This window comes from Papilio polytes, unplaced genomic scaffold (assembly GCF_000836215.1).
Source record: "Papilio polytes unplaced genomic scaffold, Ppol_1.0 DF824146.1, whole genome shotgun sequence".
NCBI lineage: Eukaryota > Metazoa > Arthropoda > Insecta > Lepidoptera > Papilionidae > Papilio > Papilio polytes.
The window spans coordinates 399,900-424,459 of NW_013525058.1; the positions used below are offsets into that span (position 1 = coordinate 399,900).

General features: G+C 34.6%; 1 protein-coding gene across 1 annotated transcript; it reads right to left on the reverse strand.

The window, feature by feature from the left end:
• Positions 1-497: 497 nt before the first annotated feature.
• LOC106111937 (ras-responsive element-binding protein 1) lies at positions 498-24,081 on the reverse strand. The gene is made up of 6 exons (XM_013294147.1): positions 23,498-24,081; positions 16,498-16,583; positions 3,449-6,179; positions 2,698-3,340; positions 2,107-2,330; positions 498-1,594 (listed from the first exon to the last, which is right to left on the reverse strand). Exons 2-6 carry the CDS (start codon positions 16,553-16,555, stop codon positions 1,333-1,335), a joined length of 3,918 nt encoding a protein of 1,305 aa, XP_013149601.1. The 5' UTR covers positions 16,556-16,583; positions 23,498-24,081; the 3' UTR covers positions 498-1,332.
• Between the last annotated feature and the right edge of the window lie 479 nt (positions 24,082-24,560).

Here is a 24,560-nt window from a genome sequence, read left to right on the forward strand (position 1 = left end):
TTTCTTTATATTAGTAGATATATTTGGTATGTTTAGCGACAAGTTTATACAAAGCAAATTCCAACTTAGGTATATTCTAGCGTATGATTTGTCGATCCTTTTCAGGAGACTGAATTATAATAATTATTAAAAACTATGAAGAGTTTAAAACTCACTTAACTATTGCTGCACCAATAACCTAAAAATATAACATATTCATCTAACGTCAATCTTAAAATTAACTTCAACTAACCTTATAATTATGTAAAATTTTTACAGTAAAATATTCGGTAAACTAAATTCACCCAAAGCCTTTGGTACAAATTAAAAAAAATATTATAATTAGCAAATTATATTTACAAGAGATCCTAAATTTTCCTTAAAAGCAATCTTTTTAGTATAATAAAGTCTTTAAATATAAAGAAATGCCATGAATTTGAGCAAATAAAATTTAACCTTAGAATAAAGTTTTATAAAATAGTAATAAAAAGTATTGAAGAGTGAAAAGTGACGATTTAAAAGAAATCAATCGTAAAGTGTAAGAACGAAGTTCTAGAAATTTCTACATACTTATACTGAAAATTACAATCTATTCATTGGTAGGATAAAATGAGGTTGGTAATTCCTAATTAAAACTTATTAAATATTTGAATGCAATAATTACTATTGATTTTGGTATCTTTAAGCTTAGGATCATTATTAAAAGTTAAGAAATTGACTAGAGAAATTTGGATTCAATTGCGAAAGATTTTTTTTGAATACACCATTATAAGTGAATATTGAAAAATACGGCGTGAAACGGAACGGTGTTCAAAGATTGATACAAAATGTTATACGACTAGATGGAAATGCAAACGTGAATATTTTAAGCTATTATCCCGTAGACTTTAAAAATATATCGCTAAAACTTATGCGTCATTCCGAAGCTAAAATCCTAACCTAAAACTTATAAATTCACATCAATACGACACATTAAGAATTAACAATGTACTTTATAATAAAATAAACTGGCACTTAATTTATCTTTCGTTGTCGTCACCCACATTTATAAATGTACAATTTTAAGGCAGAAACGGACGGTTACTATTAAATAAGGCAGCTAAAGTCTAGAGATGTTCTTTGACCATCGATATTTTTCATAATTTTTACATCTTATTAAGCAATAATAGAATTATTAATTTAAATATTTCATAGTAATCGATACCGATATTCAGACATCACTAATCATTCCGCGCAATAACTAATCTACTCGTTGATAGATGGCGTTGTAGGTTGGTTTGTCAGGTTTGAAAGTTTTAGTCCTCGCGGAGCCAGAATGAGTCTGGCTGGCGTCACGAGGACTAAGGCGTACTCTCATTTATTAACTCCAAGGAATTTGGCCGCTTCATCCGCTGAGGAGAGAAGTTTGTTGATAATAGTCTTGTCCTGTATCCCGAGCAGTTTTCCGATCAGATCGCCGCCATTTTCTGGATCGTTCTCAGCGTCAGATGAGTACTTGCGTGACGTCATTTGCAGTTTGAGTTTCTTGTCGTAGGGGATAGATGGCGGTGAGTTGTTGTTGTTCACGTTACTGGGCACTTCCCCGCCTGAACCTTCGTCGTCTTGGTAGCGATATCTAAATGAAACAATAAAATATGAAACTTTCTAATAGATTTAGCTTATAAAAATGTTAAAATCTAACATTAATGTTAGCATGCATTAAGCTCTGCATGGTTGATGTCGGTTGCACGCTATTGCATGCTTATAAATTATCAGGAAACATAATAACTATAATGCATGTTTTTATAGATATCAAATTGCCTCTGCATTATTTCTTAGGGTAAAAATCTATTAAAACGATCCTAGTCTTCAAACAAAAAAAAAATACAAATAAAAGACGAATGAATAAGTCTCACTGATTTCTATAAATGGACAGGTTATAACTGCGGTATTTTGTGTCTATTTGAATTTGAAATTGGTGGCGGTAAAAGAGTTTTTAAATCAACATTAGTTTTAGACTTAACTGTCTCTAACACCAAAAAGCATGGCAATAGCTGTCGTTTCCAAACAATCGCCTATCCATCTGTATAGATCAGTGCTCCAGCTACATTTTACAGCGTTTGCACTACTTTTTAAAAGTTAACTTACCCATTAGTATTAGCTGTTTCCAATGGTGTGTTTGGAGGCGTGGTTTCCTCATCATCAGTGAGTTCTTCTCGGTGCTTCTTGCGGTGTCTTAGCATGCTGTGCTTCAGTGTGAACCGCCGCCGACACAAGTCGCATGCGAATGGCCGCTCACCGGAGTGAGTACGCATGTGACGCCGCAAATCCTCAGCCGACCAGAAACGACGGATGCAAAACGCACACACAACCTGTAAATGCATGGAAATCTTGATTTAGTTGCCGGTAAACGGTGTTATTACGTTTTCTGATATGACCACATAACTTGGAAATTAACCTTTGCACATTTTCCGTGTTTCACTTTCCTTAACGTTCAAAAATAAATGACATTGCGGATAATTGAACAATTATAATTTCTTTTACTTCAATTACCTAAATTTGGCTAAAATATCGCACAACTGTTCAGTGTATCTTTGATTCCTATGAGCTTATATGGAGGTGCGCATACTACTCGATTTTTAGTTGTGCAACTAAACAATTGCCTACGAAACAACCGTTGTGCGCTCGCTCTTGTTTGAAAGTGTAAGGACATTTATAAAGTAAAATTTGATATCTTACCTTTCTATTAGCGTGATCAGGAAATTTGCCCCTTTCGTCATCATCAGCGCTCTCGCTACGGTCACTGGTGCCATCTAGCGCTCCTTTGCTAACCAACTGTTCATATTCCGCTGCATGATTAGCTGCTAAATGAGCTAAAGCTGCACTTCTATCTCCAAAGGACCCTTCACATAAATGACACTTGAACACCATACCGTCCACTAATTCCTCATTCCCTTCTGGGTTAGGAGAACCCGGTTGGGAATCGCTAGTTCCGTGACGAGATGACATATGTTTCTTTAAAGTTTCCATAGAGGAAAAAGTACTGGTTGGACACGACGCGCATTTGAATGGTCTTTCTGGGACTGTTCTGGTGTCAATCTGTGGAGGGGAGACCGAGTCTGTGATTGGTTCAGCGAGTATAGCTCTAGCGGATCCGCCGTGTTTTCGAAGCAAATGACGATCGCAGTTTGACTTCGTGGTGAAGAGTAAAGGACAGTGAGGGCATTTAAAGGGTTTCTGTCCCGTGTGGGTGAGCACGTGGCGACGGAGGGACGACGACCAGGGGAACTTGCGGTGGCAGTACGGACATGACACTCGGTTTGGAGCTAGACTATATGCCGACTTCTTCTTAGGAGGAAGAGTTCCGGTGTCTGATTCCGATCTGAAAAATAAAACAGAAGTTTAGACAATGTTTTTCTTCTTAACCACACGAACCTGTACTTCTGAATATAGAATGTGTAAGAACATAATAATAGATACTAATACTCACTTGTTTTCGTCGCTTCCAGAATTATTGCCTTCGCTAGTTGATGCAACCAGGCCTTCTTCATCTTCCTCCTCATCGCTACGAGTGGGAACAACAGGAATGGATTCCGAATCTTGGATAGGATCTGTTCCAGTTTCAGATTTATCAGTAGCGATTGGGATCGGTTTGTTAATTAGATTTCCTGCTATTTTAAGATCGAAGTCTTTAGCCATTTCTTGTTGACGGGTAGCCATAAGTATTTCTGCCGCTGCTTTATGTGCTGCAGTGTGATCTAGGGGTTTGATATCATTTTCTGGTTCCTCATCAATGATTAAAGTGTCATCTTCGTCCTCTTCATTATCAGCCACCTCGTCAGAGTCTCTGCGAATGGGGGAACGATCGTTTTGTTGCAGCGGCCTTTCTAAATGTCTGGCTAAAAGCGCGAATTTCACTCTGTCAGCTATGTTATCTGGCGTCGGATACGGCGGCGGGGCTCTTGGCGTCGGTCTACGTACGCTCCAATGCTGGGGATGTTGTTGCTTCACGTGACGTTCCATGTTTGAACGTAAAGTGAACCGAGCTGAACATTGCGAACATGAGAATGGCCTTTCAGTGCGATAACGTCTTTGCTTCTGCTTTGGCATCAGTATACCGTTCTTAATAACCATCTTTACGGAATCGCTTTGAGATACAACATTGTTGCTTAAAGGGCGCGGAGATTCAGGACGAGGTGGTGGGGTGGGGGAGGTAGCTTGAGAGAGCGGTTTCAGGTCTTCTTCTTCAGGCTCTTGCTTCGGCTGAGTCTCAGGTTCGGTAACCAATCGTCCCCCCGACATACTAAGCCCACGAATAATTTCCTTTTGTATACGCTGTTTTATTTCGGCAAGTTCTTGTGAATCAGTTGGGTGAGGAAAAAACGATGTCTGAAGAAAGTAAGGATTGATAGGAAAGGCTGAAGGTGGGATTGTCAAGCCCGGTAGGCCGGAGACAGCGCCGGCGTATAGCTGGGAAAACTGATTTGCATAATATGGGTCAATCTTTGGTAGAGAAGACTCGAAAAGTCTTTGCTGGGCTAAGAGGAATCTCGTTTTTTCCAATGCCGTGGCAGCTACTGATGCTGCGGTTGTGGACGGGTTTGTCTCAAAGGCGTTTCGTGGGACCGCTTTGGGTTCATCATCCACTTCGCGTTTCTTTTTACTGAGATCCAGAACATCGCAGCTGTTATTATCGCTTGTGCTAAGATCGACGGGAGCATCATCATCGTAAGGTTCAGGCGGAGTGTCGTTAGAATTAAATGTCAGCTCTGGTGGTCTGAATTCTGGTATTTGTGTCAACTGTCCGATTCCTTTCACTTTGATTCTAGGAAGAGACTGCTCTGGTTCTTTAGGAGTCAATGTTGGTGTTTCTGGTAAAGCTTTGGTAGTTAAAGCGGTAACTGGATGTCTGTCTGTTATAAATGTTGGCGTATAGTGCGTCAACGGCGTATCGCGACCAGTTGATTCGTTGCGCCGCTCAATTTCAGGTGTATGAAAAGCGAGAGACCTTTTGACTTCATCTCTAGCCAACTTCGAATTCACTTCATCGTTGTTTGGATCTTCAGATGGATGGTAAATAATAGAGCGCTTAACGTCTTCCCTGGTAACTTTGGCGTGGCGATTACGTAAATGGCGCTCACAATTAGCTTTAGTAGTAAACGCATAATTGCACACGGCGCATTCGTAAGGACGATCTCCATTATGAGTCCTCATGTGACGAACCAAAGCAGCCTTGTCTAAAGATGCATGAGGACACATGTTGCACTGGTAAGGCCCGGGACCTGTTCCGCTGAGATGTACTCTGTTATGTCCTTTAAGTGCTCGAAGATTGGGAAACTTCGCTGGACATAATCTGCAGGGGAATTCGCCACGAAGCTTCATTCTTCTGAATTCAGCTGCAAAATTATCTTGAGTTTCTTCTTGTTCGCGTTCCTTCACTATTGTATCAGGTGGAGTGAGGGCAGCGCTTTCTAAAGCAACTCTAGTACCAGTCAGCCTTTCTAGGAGACTCCCAGCAGACGTCACATTTAAGATCGATTGAATATCTGCCAAGTCTCTAGCAGCATCTATATGCCTTATGCCGTTTCCAACAATATGGCCGTCCTCGAATTTTGAAGTGAATCTCTCCATGGGCGGTGTTAAAGTGCCAGGAATACCAAAAGACCTATTCCTAAGGTCTAAGTTAGCGAAGAAATCTCGACGTTCACGTTCTGGACTAGTAAGTCTGGTTGAATTGGTACAAGTTTTTCTATGAATGTCCAAAGACTGGCTACATGGGAACTCCCGCGAGCACAACTCGCATTTGTTGCGTTGCTCATGCATTGGTATATGAGTGTTACGCTCGCACATTCCTCGTGATATTTCCGGGAATTTCTTGTTTGAGAAGTCAACTAAACTTATATCATCATAGCCTGTTCTAACTTCATCACCGTGAGCTGTGAAACGATGTATGTCGAAAGCGTTGGCGGAGTCAAACCGCTGTAGACACTTTGGGCACTCGTATCGCGTTGTTCTTTTATCCAAGGGTATTGGCGATGGAGATGTGGACGCTGCTCTTTTCCTGCACCTTCTAGAATCTTCTTCTTCGCTGCGATCAGATCTATTATCGCTGTCAATGCTGGTGGTGCGTGTCGCGCGCGGTTCGCTCTCCAACTTCATTTTGTCGATTTGTAGTTCTTCTGTCTCGACTTTAGCCTCACTAATGACTTCTGTTTTGATTTCTGCAACAATAAACGACGAAATATTAATATTCAGGTTTGTTTGAATAGCGTTACAGAGGGGCGCTTTCATTTTACTATTCTAAGAAACGCACAATAGTCTGAGTCAGTCATTTGTTACATAGTCATAGTTGGATTAGTCTAATAATGAGATGTTACTTTCAGTTCCAACAATCAACTAATAGATTATTTCTTAATAATAATCAATTCCAGTTAAGTAATTAATTTTTTTTGATTGACACAAGTACATTAGATATAAGGTTCAAAATCCTTGTTCAATATCATTAGAATATCTATTACGATAGAGTAGAGGAATGATTCACTACCTACTATTGTGTTCAGACGTGCCAAAAGTGGATATAGATGCAAAAAAATCAACGCTAATACTTTTATTGTTCTCTTAAATAGATGAAACAATAAGCCGTGTGAATAATGCGGCAAAGAGCAAACATGTTTGTATATAAATAAACATTGTTATGAAAGTAGGCGTGGGTACATATCTATGTAATATAGTACATGCGCGGGGGTTCTCGCCCCGGGTCGGGGGCGGGGGCGGGGCGGAAGGAAAATCAATACTCTGACACCTACTCTCCCTGACTGCCTGCTAACGTAGATTACGTGCTATATAACTTTTTATCTTTTCGGACAAGTCTCGATCTTTATTGTAATGGGAGTTTTAGAGATTAATTCATCTTTTAAACTAGCATTTTAAGAGTTAAGATAATTATATTAGATCAAAGAATTATAATGAGTTTATTCCAAAGCATAAAAATGTAGCATTGAAATCATCGAAAAATGCAGCAGAAAAACAGCACGGGGATGACAACACATTTTTGTCACATTCTTTTTTCTTGTGTTGTACAATATATAACTAGTTTATATGTTTATGTTATGTTTTATTTTAGTATGTAGCAATAAACGTTTATTCTATTCTAAATTGTCCATAAATATTATTACCAGGATAATTGTAGATAGTTTATGACTAATTCTTCAGACAGTAATATCCGGGGAAATTTTGATTCATTGTCACAATGCATGAGTCATGTTCGACTACGGCCGTTATCTGATCGATGTTTTGTGAAAAGCGTTCTTTAGATATATTGGTTCGAGGAATAGGACTCATTGCTAAGGTTTCTTTAACGTTGAACTCCACTGCCTCGGTACGAATCGTAATCTCATACCTCTGACAAAATTGAGATCGCAATGTGAGTGTACTACGGTTGAGAAGCATTAGATATGTCAAAGAGGGTATATATCGAATGATTACGATAAACTTTTCGTAATGTCTTCGATAAAATTCATATTACGATTATGCAACCCAAGCAAATTTAATTACTTTACTAATACGTTCTCGAAACCGTCACGCAATCGTGATAGACCCTCAGTTTTCGATTGGCATGTTACTGATATAAGTTTCAACAAGACGGGGAAAATCCCAGTATAGTGTATTATGTTATTAAATTACTAATGTTATGATTAACTTCTAGACAGGTGGCTTATTTGGCGTCGTTATATTTAGACTCGATGGGATTTCCAGTGTTTCGAGATGACTTCTACATTGTTATTCTAATTATAGTAATTCAATTATGAATTAATGAAGTAAAGATTTGTAACCTATACTGAAATTATATGGTAAAGGGCCTGTCCCACCAAATTGTAAACTGACAACAACCCAACGTGTGTGATAGAAATATCGACTAATAAAATCGATAAATGCGGAAGTTTTGATGCATAGATGATTGTTAGTTTGTGTCTCGATTAAATTTGTCATAGATGTAAAGTATAGTCTGCAAGAACAAATCGGCTACTTATTTTTGTACTTTTAATTCCACTCGGACGTAGTCGCAGGCGAAAGCTAGTAAGTAATAAATTCATAAATTCAATTGACGTATATATTAGGGAAAGTTAGTAAGCTTATATTATTCATAAATATGACGTAAATAGGAATATGAGGTAAAAAAACATAATTATTATTTGATGCTGTAATTTTTTCATGACATAATTATTTCAGATTGAATTTTACATAATACTAGCTTTCGCCCGAACTCCGTCCGCGTGGAATTGAAAAAAAGGGAGTAGCCTATGTGTTCTTCCAGACGCCAAATTTCATCGAGATCCGTTAAGCAGTTTAGGCTGCAAACTCTAGCGAATATTCATGTAAACTTTCGCATTTATAATATTACTAAGATTTAATAACAATACTGTATAACGCATGCTTAAGAATGACATTAAAAGAGGTCAAGTAAATATTTTTTTAAGAAACATTCAAAGTCAACATTCTTTAAGCTTGTTTATGAATAAAAATATTTAACTAATTGCGACTGAATGAAACTTGACACTGAGCAATGTCAGCTAATTACTACTTTTCAGGACATAACAAATGAACGTTACAATATCGAGTAATATTTACTTAATATCTTTGGCAAACCAAATTACTTACTGCGACTGCATAACGTAAAAGATGCAGTAACTAACTGCTATTTGAGATATGACTAATGCTAGGTTGCTGAAGTTTCCATTTATTGTATCACTAGCTATTGCCCGCGACTTCGCCCGCGTGAAATTTAAAAATAATAAAAAAATATCGCCTTTGTTACTCACAGATAAATTACCTTTTGTAATGTATTTTTAAAATCGGTCAAGTAGTTTTTGCGTGAATTGAATACATACAAAAATACAAATCTTTCCTCTTTATAATATTAGTATAGATATTGATATAAAAGTATAGATTAACGACTGATGTGTTAGTTTCAAAGGAGTACAACTCAAGTTAAGCAACTCGAGTTCAAAACGCATTTCATAAAGTTATGGTAACAATAACATTAATGAATGGTTAAATATAACTGGGAAACCAGCCATAAGACAAATACTAATAATTTTATAACCGGAGTATTGATTACAGTCATTACATTTAATTTTATTTTTATAAAACTACCCTATATCGAAATTAGATCAGTTGTTCAGGCGGTAAACTACCAAAGATCAAGCTAAACTTTCGTATTTATAATAGTAAGGTAATGAATTACTACAAAGATATACTGTCACATACGGCTACAGTATTTCAGATTAAATAGACACTAGCTAAAACATGGTAATAAGTATCGAAATAGTTTTAATTGTAATAACACGTTAATTTCATACGTGGTTAGCGAAAAATCAACATAATTGAACGATTTACGTCACGTCATTCATGAATCGGTGAGTTTCGCTGTTGAAGTGTTCGTTTTCATTGTCACACTAGATTCGATATATCACAACATCCGGTGGCAATTGCCGTTTCGAATTACCGGATTGTTTACTTTGCTGTTAGAATTCTTATAAGCTAATTTTGCAATAATTGTAAGGCCATACACGGACAGTCTTCCGATCGGTAAAGTTAGCTGTAGACGCCCAGTTTAACAGGTAATTCTGCTCAAAAATACATCTTGCTAATATGATAAATGCGCAAGTTAGGATGTTTGTAAGAGTTTGTAGCCTAAATTGCTGAACGGATCTCGATGAAATTTGTCATAGATGTAGAAGATAGTCTGGAAAAACACATAGGCTCTTTTGTTTTTTTTTAAATTCCACGTGGAGTTGTGTTTAAGTTGGTTGATACAGTCTCTGTTTTATCAAAAAGTACAAAAGAGAAGAATAGAAAAAGTCTCAAAAATAGAATTCTACAGTAAATTCTATCGACTGCGTGAGGCTGTCCGTGTACAGTGCCCCTTATAGAAAAATATAGAACCTGAGGTAAAATATTTGCTGATGTGTTCCATAATGAAATAAGACACGTAGTCATTGGTATTGCCGTTCTATTTAAAACATTGACATTATGACTAAAAAGATAAGGTTATTGGTGTTGTAATAAAGTATGGGTGAATTAAAGGAAAATTTTCGTTTGTTTGTCTATGGCTGAGTTCCAAATGTAGTGTCAAAAAACCAGCCGCAAAAAGCGGTGCGGTTTGGATCGAATCACTTCAAACTCCATTGGGAGTTTCAAAGAAAGTGTTGAGAAGAATGTTCTTGAAAAATCTTACTACTTACTGATTATAAATGCGAAAGATTAGATGGATGGATGTTTGTTACTCATCTCCAGAACTGCTTATATGATCTCGTTGATAGGCACAGATGTGAAACATAACCTGACTGTATTTACTGATTTCTTCTTTTTTGTTCACGCAGACACAGTCGCAGGCAACAGCTAGTATTCCATTCATGTATGTATTTTAACGCACAAGCGCAACGGTGTGACTGACTGAATGTTTTACGCAATCCACGCGTACGGGGAAATGTGGCCAAGCGTTTGTGTCGAAACACACGCGTCAATAACTGGAATCGATCAAGAAATGCTAAATTTGGGCTACGCATTGCTGAAAGGCTTAAACAAGAAGAATTGCGTAGTGTTTTTTTTATTACATTTACTGATTTAGTTATTAAAATAAGGTTATAATACAATCTATAAGATTTTGTCTATGCTAGCCAGCGATTCAGTCAGGGTGAAATTAAGAAACAACAAAAGTAGGTAGCCTTTGTGTTCTTCCAGACTATGCTCTACACCTGTACTCAATTTAATCGAGATTCGTTCAGTAGTTTAGGCTACATATTCTAACAAACATCTATGCATCTAAACTTTGATATTTATAATATTAGTGAGAAGTAAAATTTGTCTACACCACATTCGTTAATTATAATTTAAATGTATAGTTCACAAAAATGAACAAACTGAAACAAAATAACAGAGGTTTCTTAAGTATATTGTTACGCGATCAATTAAACAAAATTGGATTGCTATAATACCGAGCTCTACGTTATGTCCCAAATAGGATACTTAATAGCATTAGGTTGGAACTAATCGACTCTTCTATATGCGAAATGAAACTATATAAAACCAACCATTATTATAGATACTAGCTTTCAGCCGCGACTCCGTCCGCGCGAAATAAAAAACAAATTCAACTAGCCTATGTGTTCTATTAGTCTATCCTCTACATCTATGCCAAATTTCATCGAAATCCGTTCAGCTGTTAACGCTACAAACAAACAAACTCTAACAAACATCCATCTAAACTTACGAATTTATAATATTAGTATGATTAATAAATACCTCATTCTTGAGTGGTTTTATCGTTTTTTAGCAGAAAAGCGTTGATTATAACATTGATTTTAAAGAACAAACTTAAATGATTTGCAAAGGTCAGCTATACTCATAGTCATTAAGTGATCTTTGAGTATAAAGGATGATAAATAACAATGAATACTTCATGTATTCAATTAATGATTCAATCCCGAAGCTTGTGTAATAATATTCTTGTTTGTACAACTTAAGACTTTAGAAGTCTAGATGGATGGATGTTTCTTAGTTATTGTAGCCAAAAGGGCAGAACAGATTTCGATGAAATTTGGTATAGATAGGATAGGAAGAACACAAAGTCTATTCACTTTTGTTTATTTTATTCCACACGAATGGTGTCGCGGGCGAAAGCTAGCAAAGAAATATAATAAAAGAACCATCAAATTCTCCGACGATTGAGTTCAGTCAACTTCATATACGGAGAAAAGGTGTGACATAGATGTACGCGCGCCGTGACTTCCTCCTTCCTTCTTATTCGGAATTTAAATCGACCTATCGCCATCCCTGCAACATCACACCGACCGTTGACAGACATAGTGAACAACACACACGATTATAAACTTTAAGTCACAGTAATAAGGCGTTACGTAGCTGGTAGCGGGTCATACGTGGACACCGCATATAATAAACGTTTTGATTGATATGGCATGAACGTAGCAAGTACCGGTGCTTTCTTCCACACTCCAATGAGCCTCAACGGTACTGAATTACACCGTGTCGTATCTCCAAGCCCTCATTTATGGTGTCGCCATTGACAATTACCTGCTTACCTACCGCAGTAGGCAGATTTCAATGGATTATGCAAGGGAATTTGTGTCTTATTCCACTTGTCTTTGATGTAATTTGAGTTGATAGTTGTTAAGTCGTGAGAGGTGGCTATTGTCTAGAAATTGATATAACTCATACTCAGGAATGGACTGTGTCAACGGTGAAACTTAATAGAGTAATAACCTAACATTACTACGTATGCCCGTTGTATATGTTTAGTTTCTATGAGATTGAGTTCCAAGTCTTACGAAATCTATGAAGTACACATTAAAACAAACGGATTTACAAAGACCTCTTTTAAATAATAGATTTTCTTCTCTCGTATTACATTACACAGATTATATAATTATAAACTGTATTACGTACAATTTTGTGTTGAAAATATTAATCATACGTAACAGATATAATCTGTGTTCAGTATGGCGGCCATCTTGGCGCCAATCAGAATGCACGTCAGGGCGCGTTTTCCTCGCCTGTGATGCCAGGATAACGGTCCTTCGCTCCTGCTTAGCTGTCATGTTAGATATTATTTTATATAGGTTACTAAGCTTTATTATTATCAATTCGAACTCAACACTGTCCTGTCTATAAAAGGTGTTTACGTGTGTTTTTATTTCATAGAATCGGTAGCAAAATATGCTATATGCAGTAATAAATAAAAATCGTGTCAAAAAAATGTTCGATAATTTATCTGTACGCTGTTCTAAATATTTTATTATCTATGACCCTACCCAAAACAAAAATGTTTTCCGATTGGCCACTTTCTAAACAGAAAAGCGTTACAATTACGCGCGTGAAGACTCGTAACGAACGTTACAAATGAATTTATTAGCAGCTGATAAACAGGAATAAGTAAATTATTAACAACACTAATGTACATAATAATAGTTTAAACATAATGTTGATTAATATTTGTTATTCATATTTTTACTTCGTAAAGCTGCAAAATTAATGTTCGCTGTCAATAGATGGCGTTAGTAGTATGTTTAATCGTAAAAAATTCTGTCGCGCCGTTTATTTGTTGCTTAAGCAGTACCTTAGTGCAATTTAAGAAATACATTATTTACCAACAACTATGACGTGTTAAGACAATGGCACGTTAGAAATCAATTAAATAAAAAAACACTAAAGAGTCCATACGTGTTAACGACCTCCTTTCTTAAAATTAGAAGAGCACGACAAGTTATACATCTTAAGTTAAGGCTTTAAGTAACAGCAATACATTCCTCGAAGTTCGGAAGTCCCTTACACGGTGGGCATTAACAAATACGTCACGTAAACTTGGCATCTAACTTAAAGGTACGCAAGTACAGTCGCCTTCATTGTAGGTGTTAAAACTTAAAAGCAACAATCATTTCAACATATTTACACTTTGAAATATTAAAGATTAGTATAGCCTGTCTAGAAATATAAAAACCCTTATAATATTGATAAAAAATTACTAATTTCTTTATGCAAATTAAAAAGTGATGAAGTAAGGAATCTTTTTTAGTTTACGTATTTTAAAACTATACATAAATAAAAATAGTATCTGATTTTTTATTTGATCAAAACATCCACAGCACTCTAAATTTCTGTTCGTTGTGATGCAAAGATTTTTTTTCTGTAACGCGTTCACCGCGAAAGTACGTGATTGTACATCGCAGGAGTTAGTAGGTTGTTTACCTCTACAACGTCTCGGAGAAAAGATTGATGATATCCACATGAGATACGCATCTCGACAGGACACGCGAAAATATTAGCAAACTATGTAAATGATTTAGTAACAGTGGCGTTAGGAATTGCAAGTGGACTCAGAAATTTTAATCGACACGAAGACTGATGAGTGATTGAAGCAGTAAGCAAATTAACTTAAAACAACTTAGCCTATAATCTGTACAATACAATCTTAATAAAGATTTAGTTTACTACGTGAATTATATTAAAACAACTTGATTTATAGAAATACTACATTTTGCCCGCGACTTCGTACGCGTGGAATGAATAAAAACAAAAGTAAGTAGCCCATGTTTTCTTCTAGACTTTCCGTTTAGCAGCTTATCAAAACATTCATCATCACATATTAGTAAGATACATTTTACAGTAAAATAATTCAATTTTGATTCATCCATATTCCAGTTACACGAAAAATCTATAAAAGTACGTCATTTCAGAAAAATCATTCTGATAACTAATCGATTTATAGATTATAGCATCCGGTATTACCGGAAGTTACTGTTAAATTCCAGTGTACAACATATTGCTGCCTCTTTTCTTTCAAAGGAAATGAGCGAGACAAGAGTGTTTCGTATCTTAAAGGTAAATTGGCTTACTCATCTCGGTTATCAGTTGCCAGCACCAATTGCCCAAATTCGCCCTGTTTACCCAATCGGTCTTACCGGCCGGAACGCCTTATCAGATAATTGTACCGTTGACCGTTAAGTTGCTTTTGTTTGACCAAATGAGTTGAAAGGAATTTCTTAGACTGATTTTACTATTTACATAGCTAAAGAGTTAAAAAGAATAACATACTCCAATGATTTCTTACATTACTTTGACATTCATCGCAATATAAAAGTGTAATTTAAATTTTATTAGGGCAAGTTGTAAGATATTTTGTCGTCGCAATATCAGCGGACAAACACGATTATGAAAGCCTCATTCGAAGCTGAGATCCATTGTGGACACAAGTGCGGTCACACAAAAGGATGTTGGCTCATCTCACAAGATATCCCATCCACACGGCTGTGTAAACCGAATTCTTCTCCATTAAACCATAATGAGACAATCATAGACTTCTTAAGAAATGTTAAAAAAAACCATTCCAAATTCAAATTTTTAAAATAAAACATTCGAAATTTAAATTTCAATTGTTTTTAAGAGCATTATTGAGCAAAGTCTAAAGTAGTTAACATTCTGCCAACATACAAAGTATTATCATTGTTTTTTCGTTATTTTTTTTAAATTACCATTAATTGATATTTCGTAAGCCGTCTCATTTATAAATGAGTAACAAAATTAACTTAAGAAATAATAAAATTAAAACCATATTAACATTTAGTTTGCTATTGTACTGTAAGTATTTCGTCGTTATCATAAAATGGCATTAATACGAACGAGTTATTTAGATAATGCAGTACAGTTGTGAAGTTATTTTTTCCTCCAATACCGATCAACATTGGCGTTTGTTGATGAAATTTTACAGCGCACATAACAAATGCCTCGATAATCGTTAACGTTATAGCATTACAGCAGTTACTTTCCGTTACAGTTTATCTCGTAAATTTTTTTTTAACAATGTGTACAAGACTGGCTGGCATAAAGGTGAAGAAAACCGAATGACAGATTCAAATCTTAGACCACGCAAATTATTATTCTGTCCGGTAAAAAAATGAAATTTTGAAGCATATTATAGCACAAATTTCTGACCCAATCTACCCTCTTTAGTTTTCAAATATGAGTTTAAACTATTTTAATACCATTGTTCTCTAAATTAAAGATGCACGTTTCAAATATCAAATGGAGATGTTCTAGACTCGGTTATCAAGCTTATAGAGATAATTTAAATAACTGAGGGTAGTTTAAGATCTGTTAGTGTCGAGTGACCGGTGGCTCGTGCGCGTCTTATTGTCATTTATCAGGTGACCGCGCTACTGATCGCACGTGTCGGGTTCAGTGCGAGATGAGCCAGTTATAAATAAGACTGCGATTAGCATTCAACATCCTGTCTGTTTGATTTTTAGATGTATTTATATTCTGTAATGCTTTTAGTTATATTCCTTAATTATTATAGATAGCAAATTAATTACGATGTTGGTTTTAATAATACCAATGAGTTATTTTTACTTCAAATATATGTCTCTCAGTACGCTTTATCGATGTGGGTGGGTCTAGTAAAAAATATAAAAACGAGACTTGACGTAAGCCTATTCATTTTGATTACGAAAGTACTTTTGTCGAACGTGTAATAGGAGCAATAATTTATTGGTAATATTTCCCCAGAGATATTTTAAGCGTTGGTAATACGAACATGTAGTAAGGATATGTTGAAATGATTACTCTCGGTTTTTATTACTTTTGTATCTTATAATACGATTAATTTCTTACATTCTGACTTTGAGCATTCGAGCGCACACCTTTGATTAAACAATCGCACAACTGTTGTGCGATTGTCATTTGTTTCGCAGCCAATTCAACTGTTTAGTTGCACAATTTAAAATCGAGCAGTGTGCACACGTTCATATATGATCATATAAGATCGCCGGAATCAAACAGTTGTGCGATAGTTTAGTCGTAAGTGTGCGCGCACTCTTAACGTCGTTTTCGTTTACACGTATTGGCGTTTCCAGCAATCAAAGGTTTAAATGGCTTTTATTGGGTCATTGTTATATTAATATATTGATCCGCAGTTTTCAAAGGGTTAAGAGGTGTTAATGTGATGCAAGGTAAGGGTCTACTTACGCTGGTTGGCAGGCGGCTCGGCCGCGGGGGGCGCGGGCGCGTTGGCAGCACCCTGCATTGCCCGCGACGTGCGAATGCGTCTGCGCCTGGGCAATGAGTTCTTATTAAATCTAGATGCAATTTTTCAAATAATAAAGCACTATAGAAAACATTCCTGTTATAATCTATTTGTATTGGTAATTTGTAAAAAGTTAAGGTTTTTTACAATACTAGCTGTTGCCCGCGACTTTGTCCACGCAATATCAAGATAAAAAAGTAGCCTATAATAAGCCTGTCTATGTTAGCTAGCCTTCAACGAAAATCCGGTCAAAATCGGCGCAGCCATTTCGGAGATTAACCGGAACAGACGCGGCTTGCAGACAGACAGACAGACAAAAAGATTTTAGAAATCTGGAATTTTTCTTTTGATGTTACAAAAAGACACTCCAATTTTCTTACCTATATGTATAGATAGAAGATTGTATTTTGCCACAAATAGTTTTAATATATGAAGCGCTTGGCACCCACAATTAAATAATACGCTTATAAAATGCAAATAACCATAGTAATGCAACTAAAAGATGGAAAATTTTCATTCCTAGTATTAGTAGTTTACTTGTATATAAATATTCAAAACATAAATGAGTTTAAATGGAAAAAAAAATCGACGATAAAGTTTTTGCAGTATCATTTCCTTGCAGACGTCGAATTAACATTCAGTGCGACGAGACACAATTAATATTCGACTCTTTAATTATATTTGAGAGATACATTTTAATTTGTCGGTGTCGCATTGATTAAATCTTCGTCATTTAGATTGTAAAAACGGGTATTTATGGAATGAAAAACGAGTACATATATCAGCCTTCCAAGCAACATTGTGCTAAGGCTAACACAGCTTTTTTGCTGTTTTGCGGCTAACACAAGTTATCATATATTTTAGAACATAATTTGGGGAATATTATGATGATGAGTAAATATAGAAAAAAACAGTGTACAAACCTATTTAAAATTGCGTTTTCTGGGTCAAGAACTATGAAATACAGTCTTTATCTAGTGATACAAGAAAATTTCACCTGTCTACACAATGACAAAGGAATTATGAGTCACAGCCCTTTAGTTTATCAATTTCCTGCACTTAGCGTAGTTAATCAAGAAACGGGTACATGTGCTTTTATTAGGGTTGCCAATAACGATGTCATTCTGCCCATAAAGAAGAAATAACCAAAAAAGAACAACATATTACAAATTTAAAATTAGGTAATTCTATTAAATCTTACGTAGGTATTTATGTAAAGGGTAGATAGCTCAACTTATACTGGTCCATGTGTACTCAAGTGACCTATTATAGTGCAGACAATGCGTGTTAATAACCTGCGCGCGTAGCAAGACGATACTATGTTTTTATATCTATACTAATATTATAAAGAGTAAAGATTTGTATTTTTGTATGCATTGAAATAGCTAAAAAACTACCGGCCCAATTTCAAAAATTCTTTCACCATTAAAAAGCTACGTTATCAGTGAGTACTATAGGCTTTTTTTTAATTTTTAAATTTCGAAGTCACGAGCATCAGCTAATTTTTATAAGCTTAAGTATCTTGCTCAAACGGACTTTAGAAAAAAATCTTACAAATTTCTATAAAATGAATAAATATGTAGTTTTTAAATTCAGTTCTCATTATTTTTTTTTATAAATGGATATTTTATAAACGATTTTTAGTTCTTGTTACACATTACTGTTTTTCAGTCTAAATATTTTTCCCTTCTGCAGAATTAAATGTGCAAACTTTTTACACTATTACTCATAATATTCTAGAAGTTGCCAGTAGCAGGGAATAAAGAAACAAAAGCGGTAATTGACAGTTTTAACTTTTTTAATTGTTCTAAAACAATGAGCAATAGCGGTGTGTTAGAGGCCGCTTATCGGCAAATGCTAAGATAAGTAATAAATATTGTATTACGACTCTTACATGTTTCCAAGTAACGTGTAATCCTTGCCATCAAACGCGCCGACAGCCGGCCTTCCTTTGTTTCAGTATAGTCGAACGCGCACAAAAAGGAATGAAATCTTTTACTAAGAAGTGATAATTGAATAGAAAGCTTAAATCGTATTAGGTAAAAGGCAATCCCTCTACGTAATGGATTTGAACTACTGAAGTACTAAATATTGACCACAGATCTATTGACTTTTTTACGCCAATAATGTCGTTTTGAGCCGTTGTGAAAAATTGAATATAGTTTTTTGAAATACAACAAGGTATCTACCCGGTCTGCATACTCTATGATAGCTCACCAGCGCCAACGTCAACATAAAATGTTTGTAATTTTTTTGCGCGATTTAGAACTGGCGCAAACTATAGCACAACCGTTGTGCGATTGTCAATTGTTTCGCAGCAAATTCAACTGTTTAGTTGCACAACTAAAATCTAGTAATTATATATTAATAATAATAGAAATCAAATTGCGACTAAACAGTTGGGCGATAGTTTAGTCAAAAGTGTGCGCGATATTAATGCGATGCAATTAGTAATGATTTTCTTAATGCATTTGACATATCTAGTATCGACGTTTGAACTCTGTGTACGTTTTATTTGAATTTTTATGTAACTTGCTTGGTTATTTATATAACTTGGATCCTTTCCAAGCATTGTCTCGATATCGATAGTGAAGACAGAGATTTAAAGCAATAAAAATACTAGCTTGTATTTTTGTATCCAATGAACGTTAGAAAACTACTATAGTTTGAATCTCTTTATATTTAACCTGTGACCCTCCCCGGCTTTGCACGGGTCCAATAAAAATTTGTGTCATTTACAACATTAGAAAGCTCCAGAATTATCAGTTTTTTTACTATGTTATACAAAACTTTTCTATTGAATAACACTATCTATAAAAAAAGAAACAGACGAATTGAGTACCTCCTTCTTTTGGGAAGTCGGTCAAAAATACTGCATCATGATCCGCTGAATAGTTTTAAAGATTAAGTATAAATAGGACAGACAGATATCGGGAAGTGTCTTCGTTTTAAACTATGTAGTAATTATTTTGGTATAAAACATCTTGATCCATTCATTTAATTTTCGGTTGAATTGAACCTGACAGTTGTCTAATGTAATAATTAAATAAAATGTGTTCATTTCAATTGTGAATTTAAAAATTTAAATACCAAATTATGGTCGTCAATCAATGATCATTAATGGTTTCATTTTATAATGTCACGTTAACGTCGCTAGATGGCAGTGATATAATTCATGCAAGTATTAATTACTTTTTCATGGTATAGCTTTGTAATTGTTAATACATTATATTTTTTTACTATCATGATTGTAATTGTGAAATGATAATGATGACATTTCTTAATTTTATCTATTCCATGATTTGAATTATTTGAATTTAAGTTTTTTTGCGTCATTCTATCCCTTTTGAGCGACAGAGATAGCATTTTCTTCGTATTTATCAAATATCAAAAATGATTGAAGTAGATTTTATACCGGGAAGGGACTTAAACCTGACAATTCGTTATTCCGATAAAGATCAATGAAAACAAGATTGTATATGTATTAGTTTATGATGTTATATCGTGTACCTGCGCTCGCCTGACAAACAAAATCAATTACTCTTATTTATCAGTTCGTTATCATGACTCGCAAGGATTTCATAGTTTTATCACGGCAGACGTGATCCGATGACAATATAACTTATCTATAATTATTACAAATAGCTTTTAATGTTTTGTTTTTTAAGTATCTTCCTATAGCTGTAAACAATAATTTTTGTTTGGTCTTCGTCTCCACTTATAGACTCATTTCCGAGAGACTCGATTTTAATCTAAAATAGATGGCTACGATTAATTTCTTGTTCACATTAGTCTAGTAATTCAAGTAGCTAGCAATTATAACGTTTCTGAACGAAAAAAAAATAGAGAGAGATTTTAGTGATGTGGTAAAATTGATCACATTTTTCAACTACTAAATGACTCGGTATTCGAACATATTACTAGCCTATATAAATCTTGTATTAGTCAATTACAATGGACCAGTGAGTATTTGAATCGCACACTTAGAATTAGTTAAGCTGTTCTGAATCAAGATATAAAGTTTGTTTGGTTTTTTTTTCAACCTTGGTCATAAAATAGTTTTAGTTATACTATATATTTAGCAACTAAAAAATAAGTACATTATAAAGTATATAAAAATTATGTTATTTACACGTCTTACGAAGCGTAAAAATATATCGACAATTAAATTAGATAAGTGCGAAACTCATGGTTGAGTTATACGATTTTATATTATTATGCCACATTTTGTACATAAAATGACAACACTATCGGTGAATTCGTGACAATGTTGCCATATAACATCTCCAAGTATTGATGCAATATTATGAGATAGTAACAATTACAGATAATTACTGAGATACGTAAAGTTGTAGTAATAAGAATACAGTTAAACTCTTTAGCTTTGTATTGGGGAGACAAATATTAAAAACGCAGAGTATTTTAATTTAATTATAATATATTTATATCTGATTTTGGGCTTTAATAATTGCTATTACTACTTTAATTCTAACTTGAGTCTTATAGGAGACAAAATTGTTTACCATTCCTTTCTCCTTCTTAACCTGCTGTTTCCTTTAACTCCGAACCAAGTTTGGTTACCTAATTTAGTTTCTTAGTGTATAAGGGAATCTTTTCTAACAATTTGAAGACTCTCAGTATGTCAGTTAATCTTATAGATGTGTTTCTTGTCAAGCCAATGAGCCTACAGATAGTCGGTTCAATAAGATTTCGTTTTCCCTATTGGACTTTCTTAAATCTTTTGAATAGTTGTAAAGCGTATATCCAGTAGGGACAATTTGATAATGATTATATTATATTAGTCGTATTGTAATTAGAATTTGTCACAAACTAAATACAAATATCTTAGGAAAATTCTTAAATTTTTGCAGTAAACAATTGTAAGTAATTGTAAGTAAATTGTTGTGTTATATCTCTGTGCATTGCACTAGTTAGTCGTTTCACTAACGAGGGCGTTATACTTCGCGCGGCGCCAGACGGATTTAAGGCTTTACATGTCTTCGAATCTAATGGAATCACACATTCTTTAAGATTGTTTCCTGTATTGATATATGAATTAGTGTAAGAACTGCTAGTGTTAGTCTAATTTGTATTGAATGATTTTGCAATAAAACTCGCGGGGATCTCCTAAGACTAATTATTGCGGAGGTTAAATCTACGTCCAGCTTTGAGTACCAATTAATGACGGAGTTGGTAATATTCCCCCAGTCCTACGTATTTATCATGTACTCGAGATGTTGCGGGGTCCTATCTTGGAGCACTCAAGATAAGAACGTTATTGTCAGATATGTCTCAATCTGAGATGAGATTCGAGATTCTTATCGCCCGCACGCTGTGGTAATTTCGATTTAATGATGAGTGCTTGTTGACGATAAAGTACTCTGTTTTCTTGTAAATTTAGTTAGTGTTAGATTTGAAGCGAAAAATCTAATAAGGAAATTATCATTCTTCTAATGAAAGTAGTATTGACTTAAATGAAGTCAGGATATTATAAAAAGCTTTGATCGATTTAACCATTTTGTAATGTATGTCAATATAATCAATGTAAAAATAATATAATCAATATATGTCATATATTGATCAATTTCTAATAACAATTATTTCTGTCTACCCCTTTTTACCTTTGTACAAAATTTAGTAAGAACAAAATTCACACAAGACACAATCGCTAATAAAATTTTCTTTTTTACAAGATGCTTTTAACATTTTTAGATAAATTAATTTTTAACAAATGATCAAGACTACTTGTACTAACTATACTTGCATGAAATCATTAGTTAATTAATTATCTGTGGAATCTAAAACTAAAGACATCATTATATCAGATTCTATTAAAAAATGTTGAAATTCTCATTACTTGACTAATTTTTGATGTTTTGAAAGCGGTAATATATAAAATATCGTTAATTACATTATTGTAATTATTCACTACTCAAGAATTGTAACTAAAATATTTTTGTAGAAAACTTTTTAAATTCCAAAAACCTTGAAAACAAGATTTCATTAACATTTTGTATTTATTTTTTGTTTCTAGACATTTATTTTAATTCACCTACTTAATAATTTTCTATTTAGTTCTAAAATTAAATTAGACAATAAATGACAATAATAATTATACGTATTAATAATAAATTAAAATAAATTAAGTATCATGTAGTACTGTAGCTTTTGAGTATTTTGTGTTTCTTTTTATTAATTTATTAGGATCATTCTTTTACGCAATAATTTCAAACGATTCAAAGAACAATGTAATGCGACCAAAATTGTATTTGTTAATACGGTATATAACCGTTTTAAATATTGAATAATTCTGATTTTCGTAAAATCATAAACCAGTTGGCTTAAGAAAACGGCTTTATAGATTCGACAATCCTTTTTTATTTATTTTTTAATAAAAAACAAAAAATCTTTTGTTTCACATTTCTTACATTTTATACCATGACCCGACGGATTTTAGAGTGTAGATAAAAAAGTTAGTCCTTCGCTAATCGTAAATTTTTTTTAAATAAGCGGTTCAACATTCCAATAAGAAAAAATAATTTTCTAATATAAATCTCCTTATGTTTTGTTTTTAATTCAGCTTCTTTAACATCTCTTGACATACTTATATCAAAAACTAATTTTTAACTAATAAGTAGTAACACAATAAAACTGTACTTCAAAATGTAGTTTTTGGTAGTTTTTAAATTAATTTCGTTTGTTGGTAATAAGTAGAATTTAGAGAAAATAACACGAATTAAGAGAATCTTCAAAACACGCTTACATCAGAATAAAAATATAATTATCAATAAGCACGGAATCTTTACTCATTAGCCCACTATCAGTAAAAGGTGTATGCAATAAGGTGATTGCGTTCTTTGTGCATGGAAAGTGGTGTAGGGCGACTGTCCGTCGACACTAAATACGTAATTTGCATTGTAATCTAATCAAGACGACACTTACCTAATCGTGGATAATTTTCGCGATATCAGCCCGTTCAAATTTTCAACGAAAAGTCCAATTTTGCACGATATCTTCTCCAGTCTCTCACTGCACAGGATAACTTTAATGAGCACTGATTGTCAGTCTTACGAAAACACTAAAGAGTACGAAAGGCACTTTATGATATTAAATAAGTCGCGCGCTTGTGAGCTTGGCGCATCTTGCGCAGGAACGACAACCTCGCGCGGCGAGATGTCGTCTCCTTGTGATTGTGATGAGAGTACGCACTGTCGCTTGCTCTCGGGGGAGCACAAGATGGCCGCCGATTGGCTGAGAGCGGCGCGGCAGCCGGGCGCGCGGGGAGAATGAGAGAGCGCATCTTGCGTGCGTCGCGAGCGAGCGAGACGGAGATGGTTTGTTCGTCCTGCCACAGATTGTCCGGGCGAGTTCAGGTGGATCATTGCAGAGAGCCCGCTCTATGATAACATAGAGATGTCATTCGAAGCCGTTCACAATTATCGAATAATATTCAACGCGCTTATCTAACCTGTTCTTTAAATTATCTTTAGTCGTAATTAAAATATTTAACCTTCACATTACATGTCTTTTAAGCATATAAGTGTTGTCTACGATAAAAAGAATGTTTAAGTAGGTACAATAGGGACACTTGACATCGTCACAAAGTTTGTTTTTTTACAGGAGAACAAAATGTAACTATATTTTTTTTTTACCAAAAATATATATTTTCTCTCGTAAAATCCTACTTTCTGAAGTACTGCGTCCTGCGTTAACCGTAATTACAAGGTAACAGGAATTGTGTAATAAATTAATTACATTACGACAATACTGAGAATACGATAATTTTAATTACGTTTATCATGCGGTTCAACTAATTAATATTCCCTTGTTACCAGATTTTGTCGCTAAGCGCTAGGAGTCTGTGATAATACATTATTTCAAAGAATAACCTATTTTTTATGTATTGGACATAGCTTATTTTAATTAGCAGGAGAAATTACTACCATAATATAGACGAAATAAAAATCTTATAGAGGTAAACCACAATGCAATTATTGTATTTAAG